This window comes from Mya arenaria, chromosome 8 (assembly GCF_026914265.1).
Source record: "Mya arenaria isolate MELC-2E11 chromosome 8, ASM2691426v1".
Classification (NCBI taxonomy): Eukaryota; Metazoa; Mollusca; class Bivalvia; order Myida; family Myidae; genus Mya; species Mya arenaria.
In genome coordinates, this window is record NC_069129.1 from 22,439,878 (window position 1) to 22,453,468 (window position 13,591).

The 13,591-nt window shown below is 34.0% G+C and overlaps 1 protein-coding gene across 2 annotated transcripts; it reads left to right on the plus strand.

Moving 5' to 3' along the window:
• The first annotated feature begins 257 nt into the window (after positions 1–257).
• Positions 258–12,127, plus strand: LOC128243805 (centromere protein L-like). 2 transcript variants are annotated; one of them, XM_052961757.1, is made up of 12 exons: positions 258–318; positions 2,601–2,760; positions 3,165–3,371; positions 3,687–3,799; positions 5,385–5,469; positions 6,414–6,461; positions 7,411–7,568; positions 8,260–8,347; positions 9,313–9,418; positions 10,112–10,214; positions 10,536–10,598; positions 11,210–12,127. In XM_052961757.1, the coding sequence occupies exons 2-12, from the start codon at positions 2,631–2,633 to the stop codon at positions 11,291–11,293; spliced, it is 1,185 nt and encodes a 394-aa protein (XP_052817717.1). In that variant the 5' UTR covers positions 258–318; positions 2,601–2,630; the 3' UTR covers positions 11,294–12,127. The 2 variants fall into 2 exon arrangements, with proteins under 2 accessions (XP_052817717.1, XP_052817718.1); XM_052961758.1 differs by lacking the exon at positions 258–318 and adding an exon at positions 473–552.
• The last annotated feature ends 1,464 nt before the right edge of the window (positions 12,128–13,591 follow it).

Sequence of the window (13,591 nt, forward strand, 5' to 3'; positions counted from 1 at the left end):
TCACTTCTCCTAAATTTGATTTCACTACAGTACGATTTCCGTACTTTTTTCAAAAAGTTTCCATAAATTGTTCACTTTTTTATCAAATTCATTAAGATTTGAAATATAGACCGTTCATGAAGCATAGTTCAATAGTAAAGAAAAATAGATTTTTAAAAATAAAAGAGTTGCGAGTGGATTTCCCTTTTTAATTGGATTTCTGGCGAAATCCACTGGACTTCTGCAGTTGTGTCGCCACATACCGTAGTAAATTGGCCGTTTTGACTATTTTCACGACTGCGCGAAATGTAAACATAAACTTAAAAATGAACGTCTAACGTAAGTATATCAGCATGTTATTCATTGCTAAGAAAAATTGTAATCCAGAAAATTGAATATAATTTAATAAGTTTAACGTTCGTTTTAGATAAGATTGGTCGCATGTATACAATGATCTTTTAACAGGTTTTATTCGTACCCTTTTCATTCGTTCCATCGGTTGTGATGTGTAAAGTAACTTGATTTGGACATTAAAACAAGTTGGCGAGTAATTTTAATGTTAGGGTCTCAGATGTAAGTATACTACCGATGATCCCTGGGGTTGTTCCAACCATGGCTACCACAAACAGAAAGTCCTGGGTGGAGAATGGCAAGCTTATGTACCGTGACATTGATTTTTTTACGATTTTTGATATGGCAAATCCTTCACATGTTTTGTACCAAAAGTGGGTAGTTATTCTGATCAGGATTCCAGGTTAAAGCATATTGCGTCTATAAAAACAACAAATATAACCAGATAATTATATTTTATATTAGTTCTGACACAAACAAATAAAAATCTAACAAATTATTATGAGTATGATGTGTTTTTATCACTTCATACTGTCTCTGATATATATACATGAAGGGCAACTGCAAGGCTGTGTTAACAGTTTTACAACAATCGGAACACCTCAGAGATGGCCGAGTTGTTATGATTGTTTTTATGAGGTCTATCTCGAAGCTTGCCGGCGAGGGCTGAGTTGTTGCGATTGGTATACTTGTTGTCCGTGTCAGTCAAGTTTCGTTTTAGTGGATAGGTAAATCCTGTGTTTTAATGCATTTAAGGCTTGTTTTGTGCAAAATGTATTTGCACTTACATGGTTAAATATGAATATAAAGTTTATATTCATATTTACATGGGTGAAAGTTTTCCGTATTAATACGGAATTCCGTATTTTCGGTTTTCTCAGGGGCTTTTTTTTTAAATCGTGTAAATCCGGGGGGAGGGTACCCCCAAACCCCATCATCAACATCGCGATCTACTCAAAATCGTAGGTAGATAAAACAAAGTTAAATTTTCTGGTTTCCCAATTTCGTTCTATAAATAGCGTTGCCATAAGCGGTAAATTCTGTCGGCGATATCAGCCAAACGTTTCCATAAATAGTTGTTTTTTTCCTAAAAAAGCACCGTCATTCCAATGATCTCCGAATAACCTCGGCAGTTTCCGCGCCAACAAAAACTTCGATGGCGGAATAAGCCGTTTTTTGCCGAATATTTAAGATCAGTATCATTTACGACTTACCGCAAATTAGAGGCAAAAATAAACAATGAAATAAATCAAAATACTGCTGTCAAAATTGAACATGAAGTTTGTAGCCCCAGGGTATAATACTAAAGAGCTTGAACAGCCTGCGAAAAACAAATGGAGGTGGCAAAGGCTGTCAAAAGTCGATTCGAAGGGTGTGAAATGGTCTGATTGGTAACTTGATAAAAATACAAAACACTATTAAATATAAATCTTTAATTGTATTCTGTTTTTCATTTTTTAACTTTTATTGAATGAGTTACAGAGTTAAATGAATTCTTGATTAATGAGCAAGAATTCAAGTATTGAGAGATGTTTCTGTCAGGGGCCTTGTGTACATGTATTTTGACAAAAGCTGCCAGAAATATAAATATACAACATATATTTGATTGATTAAAAGACAGGAAAGGCTTTGAAATGTGTTTTAAAATGCTTAATTCCTGGAGCTTCCGGGAGCCTCCGGCCCCCTGAACCCCTGGCCAGGGCTTTGCCCTGGACCCACCAGGGGTCCTGGCCCCCTGGCCCCCGCTTAATTTTTCAGTATTTTGAAAATTTGCAACTTTCACCCATGTATTTATATAAACCTTAATTATCTATTAGAAACATAAAATACTTCTCTAAATACAATTTCAGTATTTTTTAAAAAACAAACTGTTTTTGCACAACTGTTTAGACGTTAGGGATAAGAAGAATCCTGTAATACACGTCTATTATTTTAGACTAGTATGAAGCTGTGAAAACTGAAATACTTGAGACAATTTTATCAGTATATGCTCCAAAAAAACTTGTATGACTTACAATCTTATCGGAGCACTCAAGAAATGCCGGAGTGCGAATATAAATAAACTCAAAATCACCCAATATCTTCCTCTACTTTAAATGATTTAGATCCAAAGATAAAAAATTAAGTTATATAACTCCAGTAACTTTCGCATTATTTGAACAGTTATTCACTTACCCTCTAAATTCAAGTGAACGTCTCAAAAAACTCCTTAAAAAAGTACTGAGATGTTTTCACCTGCTGGTCAGTTGCTGCTATCTTGTATCATTCAGGTTTGAACATGGAGACTCCAGAACATAACGATGACTGAAACACCCATTAACAGAGGGGCTCCTGATTTGGTGCTTTCTACTCGGCGAGAAAGCATTCTTCGCACTTCAAGATTTGGAACACCATACAGGACCCCAAATGTCAGGAGATTTGGACCAACAGGTAAATATTACCATTATGTTATAAAAGAGACTGAAAGTGGAGTGCTTTGTGGAATTTTAACTCTGAAAAATGAATGGAAGACAAGTGTCTTTTTTGACACTTGAGAAAATTGATAGGATTTAGCAGACCATTTGATGTAAACTTTCACTATGGGGAAATACATTCCAGGAGCAATATAAGATTTTGGGGAGTTTTTTTAAAGGTAAACAAAATTGACATGAAAGACATTCATTTAGGTTAACATTAAATTTTGCAGTCTGATATTTGTTATATAATATAGATGTATAAAAATCATTGTTGGTAAATTGTTGGAATTCATCGCTCAATACCCTGTTTCATTATTCAATCATTTCATTTTTTATATTTATTTTTTTAACACGACTTATTTCAAATTTTCATGTAAGGAGCCACGTGGAGGACCTCAGCTGCACACAGTAAAACTACTCAGCTCTCTGCTCGACGAACAAGTACGCCTCTGAATACCAGAACAAAGGGACAGCGAGATTCAGCCTTAACCAGTACACCTTTAAATCCTAGAGCAAAGCGTTCTGAAGATGAAACCTTTTCGCAGATCACATCACGCACAGAGATAGAGGAGAATAATATTAAACGTAAAATCCTGCTGTTTAAAGAATGAAGAATTCAGTATGATTATGAGAAGTTCTTGCCGTAAATAATGGAATACAAAATTGTTTTTGAATACTTAAGCATAAATTAAAGAGAAATTGATGTCATTATTTTTGCAGTCATCAAAATCAGACTTGAATCAATGAGCTCAAATTCTTACATTAATTCTTGGCATTTCTGGTTTTGCAATCATAACAAGTCAACTTTTGTTAGGGGAAATATATTAACAGTGACAGGCTCATTGGCTTATGGCCTTATATTAATTGTGTCAACTGACTTTGATCGTTTTTCTTTCACAGAGTTGATGGGCAAACTGTGGCAAGTGTTTCGACTTACACCCCTGTACAATTTCAAGACAGCAGCATCAGATCTCTCTCACTTCTCAAGAACACTCTCTTCTCACATATCTGCTGTGAGTTTGCAACTCTTGTTTGAACTATAATCTTTAAATTGCAAACTGAATACCTTAAGATTTTGAAGGGTGGATACAGTCATGTAGGTATGTTGTTGTTTTTTATGTGTTTTTTTAACTACCATACCCCATAAAGCTGCACACTCACAAATGGACAGTTTTGACATTTTTTGTCTGATTCCACTGAATTAAACATCAATGCCTTCAATTCAGTTATATAAGCTAGCTTGTCATAGAACAGTGTGTGTATACCACATGATAAATTACGTCATATATGCTACATTACGTCAGAAGGCAACATTTTGCTTAAAATAAAGACTGGACATGATAACTTTTCTTTTACTACACCATTTTAAATAAAACAAAGGGCAGTCTATGCCGCTTAAATAGCCCCGCCTTCGTTTTATTACCGAAGTTTGATAAGGTGATTAGTTTCATCAAACACCCCGACAAACCTGTTTCCAAAATAATGTTTTGACAGTGCTCCGTCAGACGGCCGTATTGTGAAAAGGTTTGTCGAAGTGTTTTAAGAAACTAAACTCTCAATCAAACTCTGGTAAAAGACCAGAGGTAGTGCTCCGTAAGCGGCGTAGACTGTGCTATGTTTCATTTAAAATGGTGAAGAAATAGTTATTAAAGTTATCTTTGTTTAAAGTCTTATTGGAAGCAAAATATTGCCTTCCGCCGTAGCATTTATGACGCAATTTTTCACGTGGTATACACACACTGTAGAACAGATCTAAATTGTTTGTAAAACTGCCATCAAAATTAAAAAAATTAACACTATTATGAAAACCTGTGATCTGATCTTTAATCAGCAGTCTTATATAACTGGGTCCCAGATGTTTGCACAACAATTGCCTCATTCCAAGCCAAAAATAAAGAAGTTGTCAAAATGGTCAATCTGTGAGAGTGCAGCTTTAATTCCATTATGAAAAATGAAATAAAGCCCTTATACATGTGGATTGCAGATGAGGTTATATAAAACAGATACTTCACTAAATAATTCCTTTAATTTTATTTAAGTGCAAAAAAAAGACTATGCCACTGTGTATTACCGGTACAATTTCCGAATGGAATAATAGTATAAAAATAAACTTACAATAATTGTAAGTTAATTTTTATCTAAAAAGTTATATGCTGGCCCAAATTTCTTGAAAAATCTCGAGCTTAACGAGCTTAAATATCTAGTTTCATTTTGGAAAATTACTTACTTCACATAGATTTTACAAAAAAAACGTTAATCATGATTATCATTAGATTAGATAATTTCCTTTAAAAGTCTCAATAGAGTAATACTACACTAACTATACCGGAACAAAAATAACCTTTTTATACCTTGTTCCTGTTATAATTGACTAAAAAGATTGTTCGAGGAATTAGGGCCTGGGGCTGTAATCAATTACCATCTCGGATCTAACTTAGGTTTGAGAGTAGAGTCTGAGCGGTTTAATTGGACTGTATAAATAGATGGCCAATAGACTGAATGGAATCACTCAGGCATATCTAAGGATAAGAATGATATTGAATATTGCACCTGGACTTTTCAATGTCGGTTGGTGCTCAATGCCCTTATTTTCTTCAGGAAACAAAGAAAGGTGTGTATATTGATGTCAGTGAGCCGGGAGATGCAAAAATAGGGCTGTTTTCTGGACTCGATACAGGAATCGGTAAGGATAAACTTGCCTTGTTTTATTTTTAGCTCGCCTGTTACTTTAGAAAAAAATCAGGGTTTTTATTATTTTTTTTACCATCATTGTGCAAACATTTGGCTATACATAACTCAAAACACATTCAAGATATTCAGCTGAAACTTGGCTCTCCTATTGCCAGACACACAATATAGGGTTTTAGCTAGGATTTAAAAAGGACAGATGCTGCAGAAAAGGGACAGGGCGCTTAGGGTAGAAAGGGCACATTAAATCGGGCTATGAAGAAGTTGAACATCTTGAATTTGGCAAGAAATGTTAAAAGATGTGTTTAATTGAAGTAATATAAGGTTTCAACAGCCAGATATGTAAAGTGTGTATGTATTCAAAATATTATAATAAGTTTTAAACCATACAAAAGAAATATTTGACAGTCTTGAGCATTTAATTCTATGAAGGCAGAAGGGTGCCCATGCTGGTCTCTATATAAGGACAGAAGGGTGCCCATGCTGGTCTCTATATAAGGACAGAAGGGTGCCCATGCTGGTCTCTATAAGGGCAGAAGGATGCTACTGAAAAAGGACAGGGTGCACCACCCTTCTATAACCCTTCAGCTAAATCTCTACAACATGTAAAGCAAGCCATGTAATTCTTGCTCTAATAATTGTTAAGTTATGCTCCTTGTATGAATGAGACTAATAAATATACCAGTTTGTGTGTCTGCCTGCAGCTCTCTGTGACTCCCTTGTATAATTCAATCTTTGAATTTAAAAGTTTCATTTTTTTTTTAAATTAGGAACTGACTGTTTCTAAATTGCTTGGGTTAAAATTATTATGGTTTTTGCCTTAAATTCATACAAATTGGATCTCAAAATAATGTTTGAAAAAACCAAGAGCGAATTTATACATAACAGCCTGTCAAATTAGAATCAAGCCTTTATTTTATCTCAATATTTTATTTACAGATGACTCCAAAGCATTATTGATACAAATTAAAGGGAAGAAAAGATACAGTAAGTGACCTTCACATTTTGTATGTTAAATATTCAATAATACACATAGTTGTCCATAACAACTTCAAAGGTAAAACTAAAGTCTATGGTTGAAATAAGCTCAAGCCCACCAGCCCTGCCCTGGTTAGCTCAATCGGTAGAGCATTGGACTCTGAATCGGACAACCCGGGTTCGATTCCCGGGCGGACCAGGTCACTTCTGTTGTGATTGGTTATGAAATCCTTTCTATGACCATTCACACTGTACCACTGCCCCTGGCATGTACAGAAGTTGTCAGTTCCTTGCAGAGGTGGAGGCACTTAGTACTGGTTAACCGCCACATAGTCTGCCCAGGATAGGTGTGCAGTGGTTGAACTGTCACTCTGGGACTCTTCAATGTGCTCATGCCGGGACCTGGAGTATAAACTACTAACACCACCAGCCCTGCCCTAATGAAAGTGCTTTTCGTGCTTGCTCAATTTCTGGATTTTATATAAAAGGGCTTGTTGACATATTATCTTTTATGTAAAATTTGGCAGTGTTGTTTCAAAACTCTAATTTGGATGACTGACTTCATGTTACATGTACATACTTGTTAATAATAGTCATGTTTAATATTACTGGTATATGTTGTTTTTTTATTAAATGTATCAAAATTTTGCAATAAACATTAAAGTTACTTATGAATAACAGGCTCCATGTATTGCTCAACTCTACACTATCCTGTATTACAACTGCATGGAAGGGCATTATCTTTGTGTAAAAAGCTCATTGAGTGGGTTCGGCATGTAGTTAATTGGCATCTACAGGTAGTACTAGAAAGAACAAAATATGTTAATTGTATTAAAAATCTTGCTCTCACAAGTGTCATGAAAAATAACTTCAAGCTACATTAAAAAAAAGATCTTAAAGCATTGAAAATTTATTGAACACTACCTGATGTATAATTATTTGACTTTATCCTCTTCAGAAACTGAAGAGAAGGTCCTGTGTGAAGCAGTTTTGTTCAGCACGGACCTGGAATATAACCCACTAAAGCAGGAGCAGCAGTCAGAGTTTACATACTTCTCTACAGCCTTGATACATGGGCCTGTTGTGTTGTCAGAAACTTTGCAGAACTGGCTAGAGGTTTGTTTGGCTTTCTGACATCTTAAAGTATTGAACAAAATTACACTTTTTGAAAGAAAAAGCCTGAATTGCTGTTAAACAAAAGTTTGGCCGTTCAGCTTATTTTCCTCTTGATAAAGGTCAAACATCAAGTTTAAAGTCGATTGGTTAAATGAGCCATCAGGATAATCTACTGCTAATGATAAATTGAGTGAACATTTCAAAGCATTACTATTGCATATATCTATTAAACACTTTAATGCCTAGTGTCAGATGTCAGTATCTTCTTTTTTTGCATTACATAATTGTTATTTATCAAATGCTCTCCAGTGGTTTATTGAGATTTATCAGTTTTGAAATTTTAGCCCACTCTCAATTCCAAATTAAACATCAGAGTGCACAGAGCTGGGACACAAATTCAACTACATCATTTCCGAATTCATGTTACATTCGCTTACAAGTTTGTGTGCTTTTCTGAAAAACTATAATATGGTAGTAAGTTATTTAAGCTTGATTGTAAAGACAGCTTAGAATACTGATATGGGTCACCCTCAAGTCATTTCCCTGGGGAGAAACACATACTAATGTACATTTTGGGGCAGCCTTGTGATATAACTCCCAGGGGGTGACTGAACCCATAATTTCTTGGGTGGGAGGCTGACACATACCACTACACCACTCTCACTCTGTTATGTTTTCCAAAATATTTCAGGTGCAGTTTGATTGTAAAGTGATGAAACAGAAGTTTTCTTCACATGAGCTGGCTTTCATGGCTGCCATGTTCACAGGCTACGAAGAAAGTATGAAAGTTTGTCAATTTCATATAAATTCAAGATCAGATTTAGCTGAAATTTTGTAACATTCAGAACTTCTTAATTTATTACCTAGATAAATGAAGAGATGTCCAATGATTTACTCGTCAAGCCATTCTTCTTATTAAGTAAAACATACTTGTATTGCATTTCTTTTTAACATTTTTCTGAGTAATGACAAAACTTAAACTTAAACAAGAAATTCTCAAGAGAATTCTGAATAAACATAAATTATAATACTTGTTTTATTATAAAAAAAGTATCAAGAATAAATGTACTGTTGTGTCATGTTAATATGAAATAATGGAGCATCACAAAGATACAACTTCATTTAATTGACAGCAGAATACATAATAAAGATGCCTCTACCTTGGCCATTTTTTTGTTTGATTTTAGTCAGTTTCTTTCGTCCTTAAGAGGACAGCCTGAAGAGGAATTTTGATATTAAAATGAGTAAATATTTATACTTTTTATGCCCTGTATGGTCCATATATTATAATCACACTGTCTGTCTGGTTTTCTGTGTCTTGGCAGTAACTTTGACATGCAGGGAAGGATTTTTAAATAACTTGGCATGACTGTGTTTGGTATATCATGTGCAAGACCCACGTCCCTACCTCTTGCTTCATCACTCCCCACACTTGAGGTCAACCATCAGGGGGTCTGGTATAGTTTGTTTTAGCCTTTCCTGAATGTAGGCATATTTGCTATTGCATAAACCATTGAACTGGATGACACTTCTGGAGCATTCAGCACATGCTGCGACAGCTCTTCTTGAGTTTAATAGTGGAGCTGAATTCTGGTTAAGATAACTGTAGAAAGACTGCCTTGTATTTGAACTTGAATGTCACCAAATACAGAAATGAGTTCTAGTATGCTCAGAAAGTAATTTAGAACATACTATATAATTTGTATTCATATCAACACTTGAGGAAAACAAATCTTTCTTCCAGCTCACAAGCCGTTGGACCTGGTGTATGGTATTCCTGCAGAGGTGAAGGGAATCTCCCAGATAGACTATTCCACCCAGGCACAAGACTGCCTTAGGCTCTGGAAACAGTGAGTTACTATTAAGCCTTAAGACTTGTGGAGGAAATGGTGAGATCACAACAAAATCTTCCATGTAAATTATACATGGTTTATTCTGATGATAATTTGAAGCTTTAATTACTCAAAAACTAAAACACCCCATATGATTTTGAAAGGGTGGACAAAACAGGTCATACTGTTTGCTAGAGTGGCCACCTTGCCAAAATGGTTTCAGCCCTTCAGCTGCCAGGTCAACCAGATCCCTTATATACTTGGGTAAGAATTGAAAAAAAAGTAAGTTCACTGCTTAGTGTAAGATATGTTTAACCAGGGCCTTATCAGCTGTTGGAACTGAACACGCCTACACAGACAAAGCCGTAATCTCGACATGCCTTAATTGGTCGGACATGCTTAATCATGGCACGCGACATGTCATAAAAAGTATGCAATAAATCTTTAATCTTCCTGTAGGAAGGCTGTAATCTTATTTACTTTGCATTCATTGTGTTTTCCCATTATTTTGAGTTTGATTTACTTGTACTTTTTTACCTTGGATGATTATGAAATATACATCAAATTGCTACATCGATGTTTTAAATACGAAAAATAAAGGGGACATCCTTCCCTGGCCCACGTAGCTAAGTCCGACATCCCTTAAATAAGTCCTGGGGGAAACACTGTGTCTAATCAAACTTGAATAATGGTGGTCTTCTGTCTTTACAGGATAAGAAGTGAACAGGAAGATGCCTTCACTGATTTTGAAGCGAGTTTGTTTATAGCCGGACTAGAGACCCACTTTTACGAGATCTTCAACATTAAACTTGAGGTAGGTAAAATTTGTTTTAAAAGTTTACAGGAAGTAAAAATGTTTTAAAAAGTGCTTAAATGATTACACCCTTATCAAATAAAATGTAACATTACTTTATTTCACAATATAAGATAGGATCATTTTAAATTTAATACTTCTCAACCACTGTACCCATTTTTAAATTGGTCACAGAAGAATAGAAATGCCAGCTATTTGCAATAGTTAAGTCTTCATTTTCAGACTTTAATTCACAATTTAGACATAATCAGTAAAATGTATTTGAAATTGTTCATCTTCCATAACCATGTTACATACTGACCATTTCCATGCATTTTTCAGCGTCTGCCGTTAAAACATATGACATCATCAGTTGTATCAGTCAACACCGACGGGAAACTTAAAGTGAGATTTACTTGGTTATATTTACATTTGCCTAGTCTTTTGTATAGATTAAACATGACTTTCATATTGTATAACAGGCAGGGAGTTATGACGTTTTTGCTGTATAAATGCTTTGCGAGCTTCATAGAATTTGCTCACCTGCCTTACTGTGTTCATACAGCATAAACGCAAAGAAAAAAGGGATCAATTAATTTTACTTTTAGTTCATCTGGGATTTGTGATAAGGAAAGTGTTTGGGGGGCGATGGCGGCTTTGTTATTTTCAATGGTGTCATGTAAAAACTCACATTTGCCATATAAACTCAAAAAACATTAGAATGAAACTTAGTATATTGCCATAGGCAATGCATATATATATATATATATATAAAGAAAGGCGTATTACTCTGGCTTTATCAAAACTAATAATGCCTTTCATATGACTGAGAAAAAAACAAAGAAGAAACAAGTGTAGGATTTGGCTCCATCTCGGTCAAGCAATTTTAAAAATAAAACATGTAGCATTAATGTCATAGGTGAGTAGCATTAATGTCATAGGTGAATACATTTTGTACATTCATGTACAAACATGCTATTTGATACAGTGTTATTGACATGTTGATATATTTTCAGCTGTTCACAAAATCTTCAGAGAATGTGTTGAAAGTTCTGCGACATCTTACAGACCTTGCACTGGACCAGTTGAAAATAGCCTGAATCCTCTTTGAAAGATGTATATTATATGATAACTGGCGTCACCATCATGAAATTTATATTGACACTATATATTTTTGATATATAACTAGTGTAATAACTGTTGATGTGAACTCATAAATGAAAAGCATTGAAGTTGTTCAAGCTTTTATAGCGACGTTTTATTTATTCAGCACTGCAAAGCATCAAATTAGTATTTATGATATAAATAGAATATCCCATTCATGGTCATTCAATACTTAATTTATTAAACTTGTTTATTGCAATTGATATTCTCTTTTAGCAATTTTATTAAATTCTGTATTGAATGTCCACTTATGTGATATCCTATTTTTAATACATTGTGTGTACATTGTGGTTGTAAATTACAACTGGTACAGAACCCTGGGTGGCTGATTCAGTTTTAATTTGGTTCTGTATCGGGCAACTTTTTGCTTCGAATGAAGACTATAAACAAAGATAACTTCACTATTTCTGCACCATTTTAAATGAAACATAGTGCAGTCTATGCTGCTAACGGAGACCCGCCTTTGGTCTTTTACCAGAACTTGATTGAGAGTTTAGTTTCTAAAAACACTTTGACAAACCTTTTCACAAAACAGCCTTCTGACAGAGCAGTCAAACCACTATTTTGTAACAGGTTTGTTGAAGTGCTTGATGAAACTAATCACCTTATCAAACTCCGGTAATTAAACAAAGGCAGGACTCTCCAAGTAGCAAAGACTGCCCTTTGTTTCATTTTAAATAGTTTCGTAAAAGAAAAGTTATATTGCCTTCCGACGTAGCATATATGACGTAATTTATCACATGGCATTCACACACTGTATTATGTTTATACCATGAATATATATATATATATATATATATATATATATATATATATATATATATATATATATATATATATATATATATATATATATGTGTGTGTGTGTGTGTGTGTGTGTGTGTGTGTGTGTGTGTGTGTGTGTGTGTGTGTGTGTGTGTGTGTGTATTGTCAACTCTTGTAAATAATAAGATATTCAGATTGATGAATATTCAAGTATTTCTTACTGCCTGAAATAGTAATCATACTCGTATGTGTCTGTCTTATACATGTATATGCTTTATAGTTTTTAAACAAGTCTGAGGGATAGTAAGTATTCATTTTGAAGATGAAAAACAAAACAAACATGATTAAAAGTGCATTCAATTGCTGTATATCATGGAACAAAAATACAGGCTTTGTGTACACTTTCACATTATAGTACATGTACATATGTAGTTCATAATTTCTACTACCGGTATGTGTTTATGAGTTTATAATGACTGTAATGTCCATAAAACTTGTATACTTGTGTTTACTTGCTTAAGCTTGAGCTGGATCAGGGTTTTGTTTCTGTATATATTATTTTTATACATTGTACAATTATTGTAAATGTAATACTTAAATTTACAACATAATAATTATGATGGTTAAAATGTGTTCATTTGCTATTAAATAGTGTTAAAACAGGCATGTTTATTTTGTTTCAGTAAATAAAAGAAAAGTTGAATGGCCAATCACTCAATTAAATCTTAATTCAATAGGTTTGCTATTAACAGAAATATGTAAATCATTATACCAAGTTAGATCAAGATCAGAGATAAATTTGAGTTTATCATAGCAATAGTGACCTTGACATGGATTTTTTTGGAAGAATAATTATTGCAAGTCAATATGCATATATGTATATTGGAATGAGTGTTAATATTTCTGCTTCAGGATTAAAATAAATTCTGTTTTATTTCAAAAAGAATATTGCTTTAAATTTTAAATTTATACCTTTATATTGCATGCATAATTCATTGATAAAAACAATCGGAGAAATGTTTTCATTCCATACATGTGCATTGTACACATATATTGATATATTGGCCTGTTTCAAGCATAGAACAACTAAACCTAACATTAATTTTTCATTTAAATCTGAATTTAAACATTAAAGTTAATTGTCCTGTTTTTTATATACAAATCAGTCATATTATCACAGAGCTATACATGTAGGTCTGTGATATTATCATTCTCTATTGGTCACTAAATTATGTGATTGACAAAGTGCTGGTCAAGTAAGTTAGTTTATGTATTGATTTTGAATACGAGTGTCACTTTAATTGCATTGAATGTTTGCAATCCTACAGCTCCAAGATGGTTCTCTCTTAAAAAATCACCAAATTCCCTTTGGAAGGCACCACAATCCTGCTCCAACCCCATATAAAATATTGGTACCAAACCAATAAAAGAGATTTTATATATTGACACATCACCTTTGTTTTCCAACA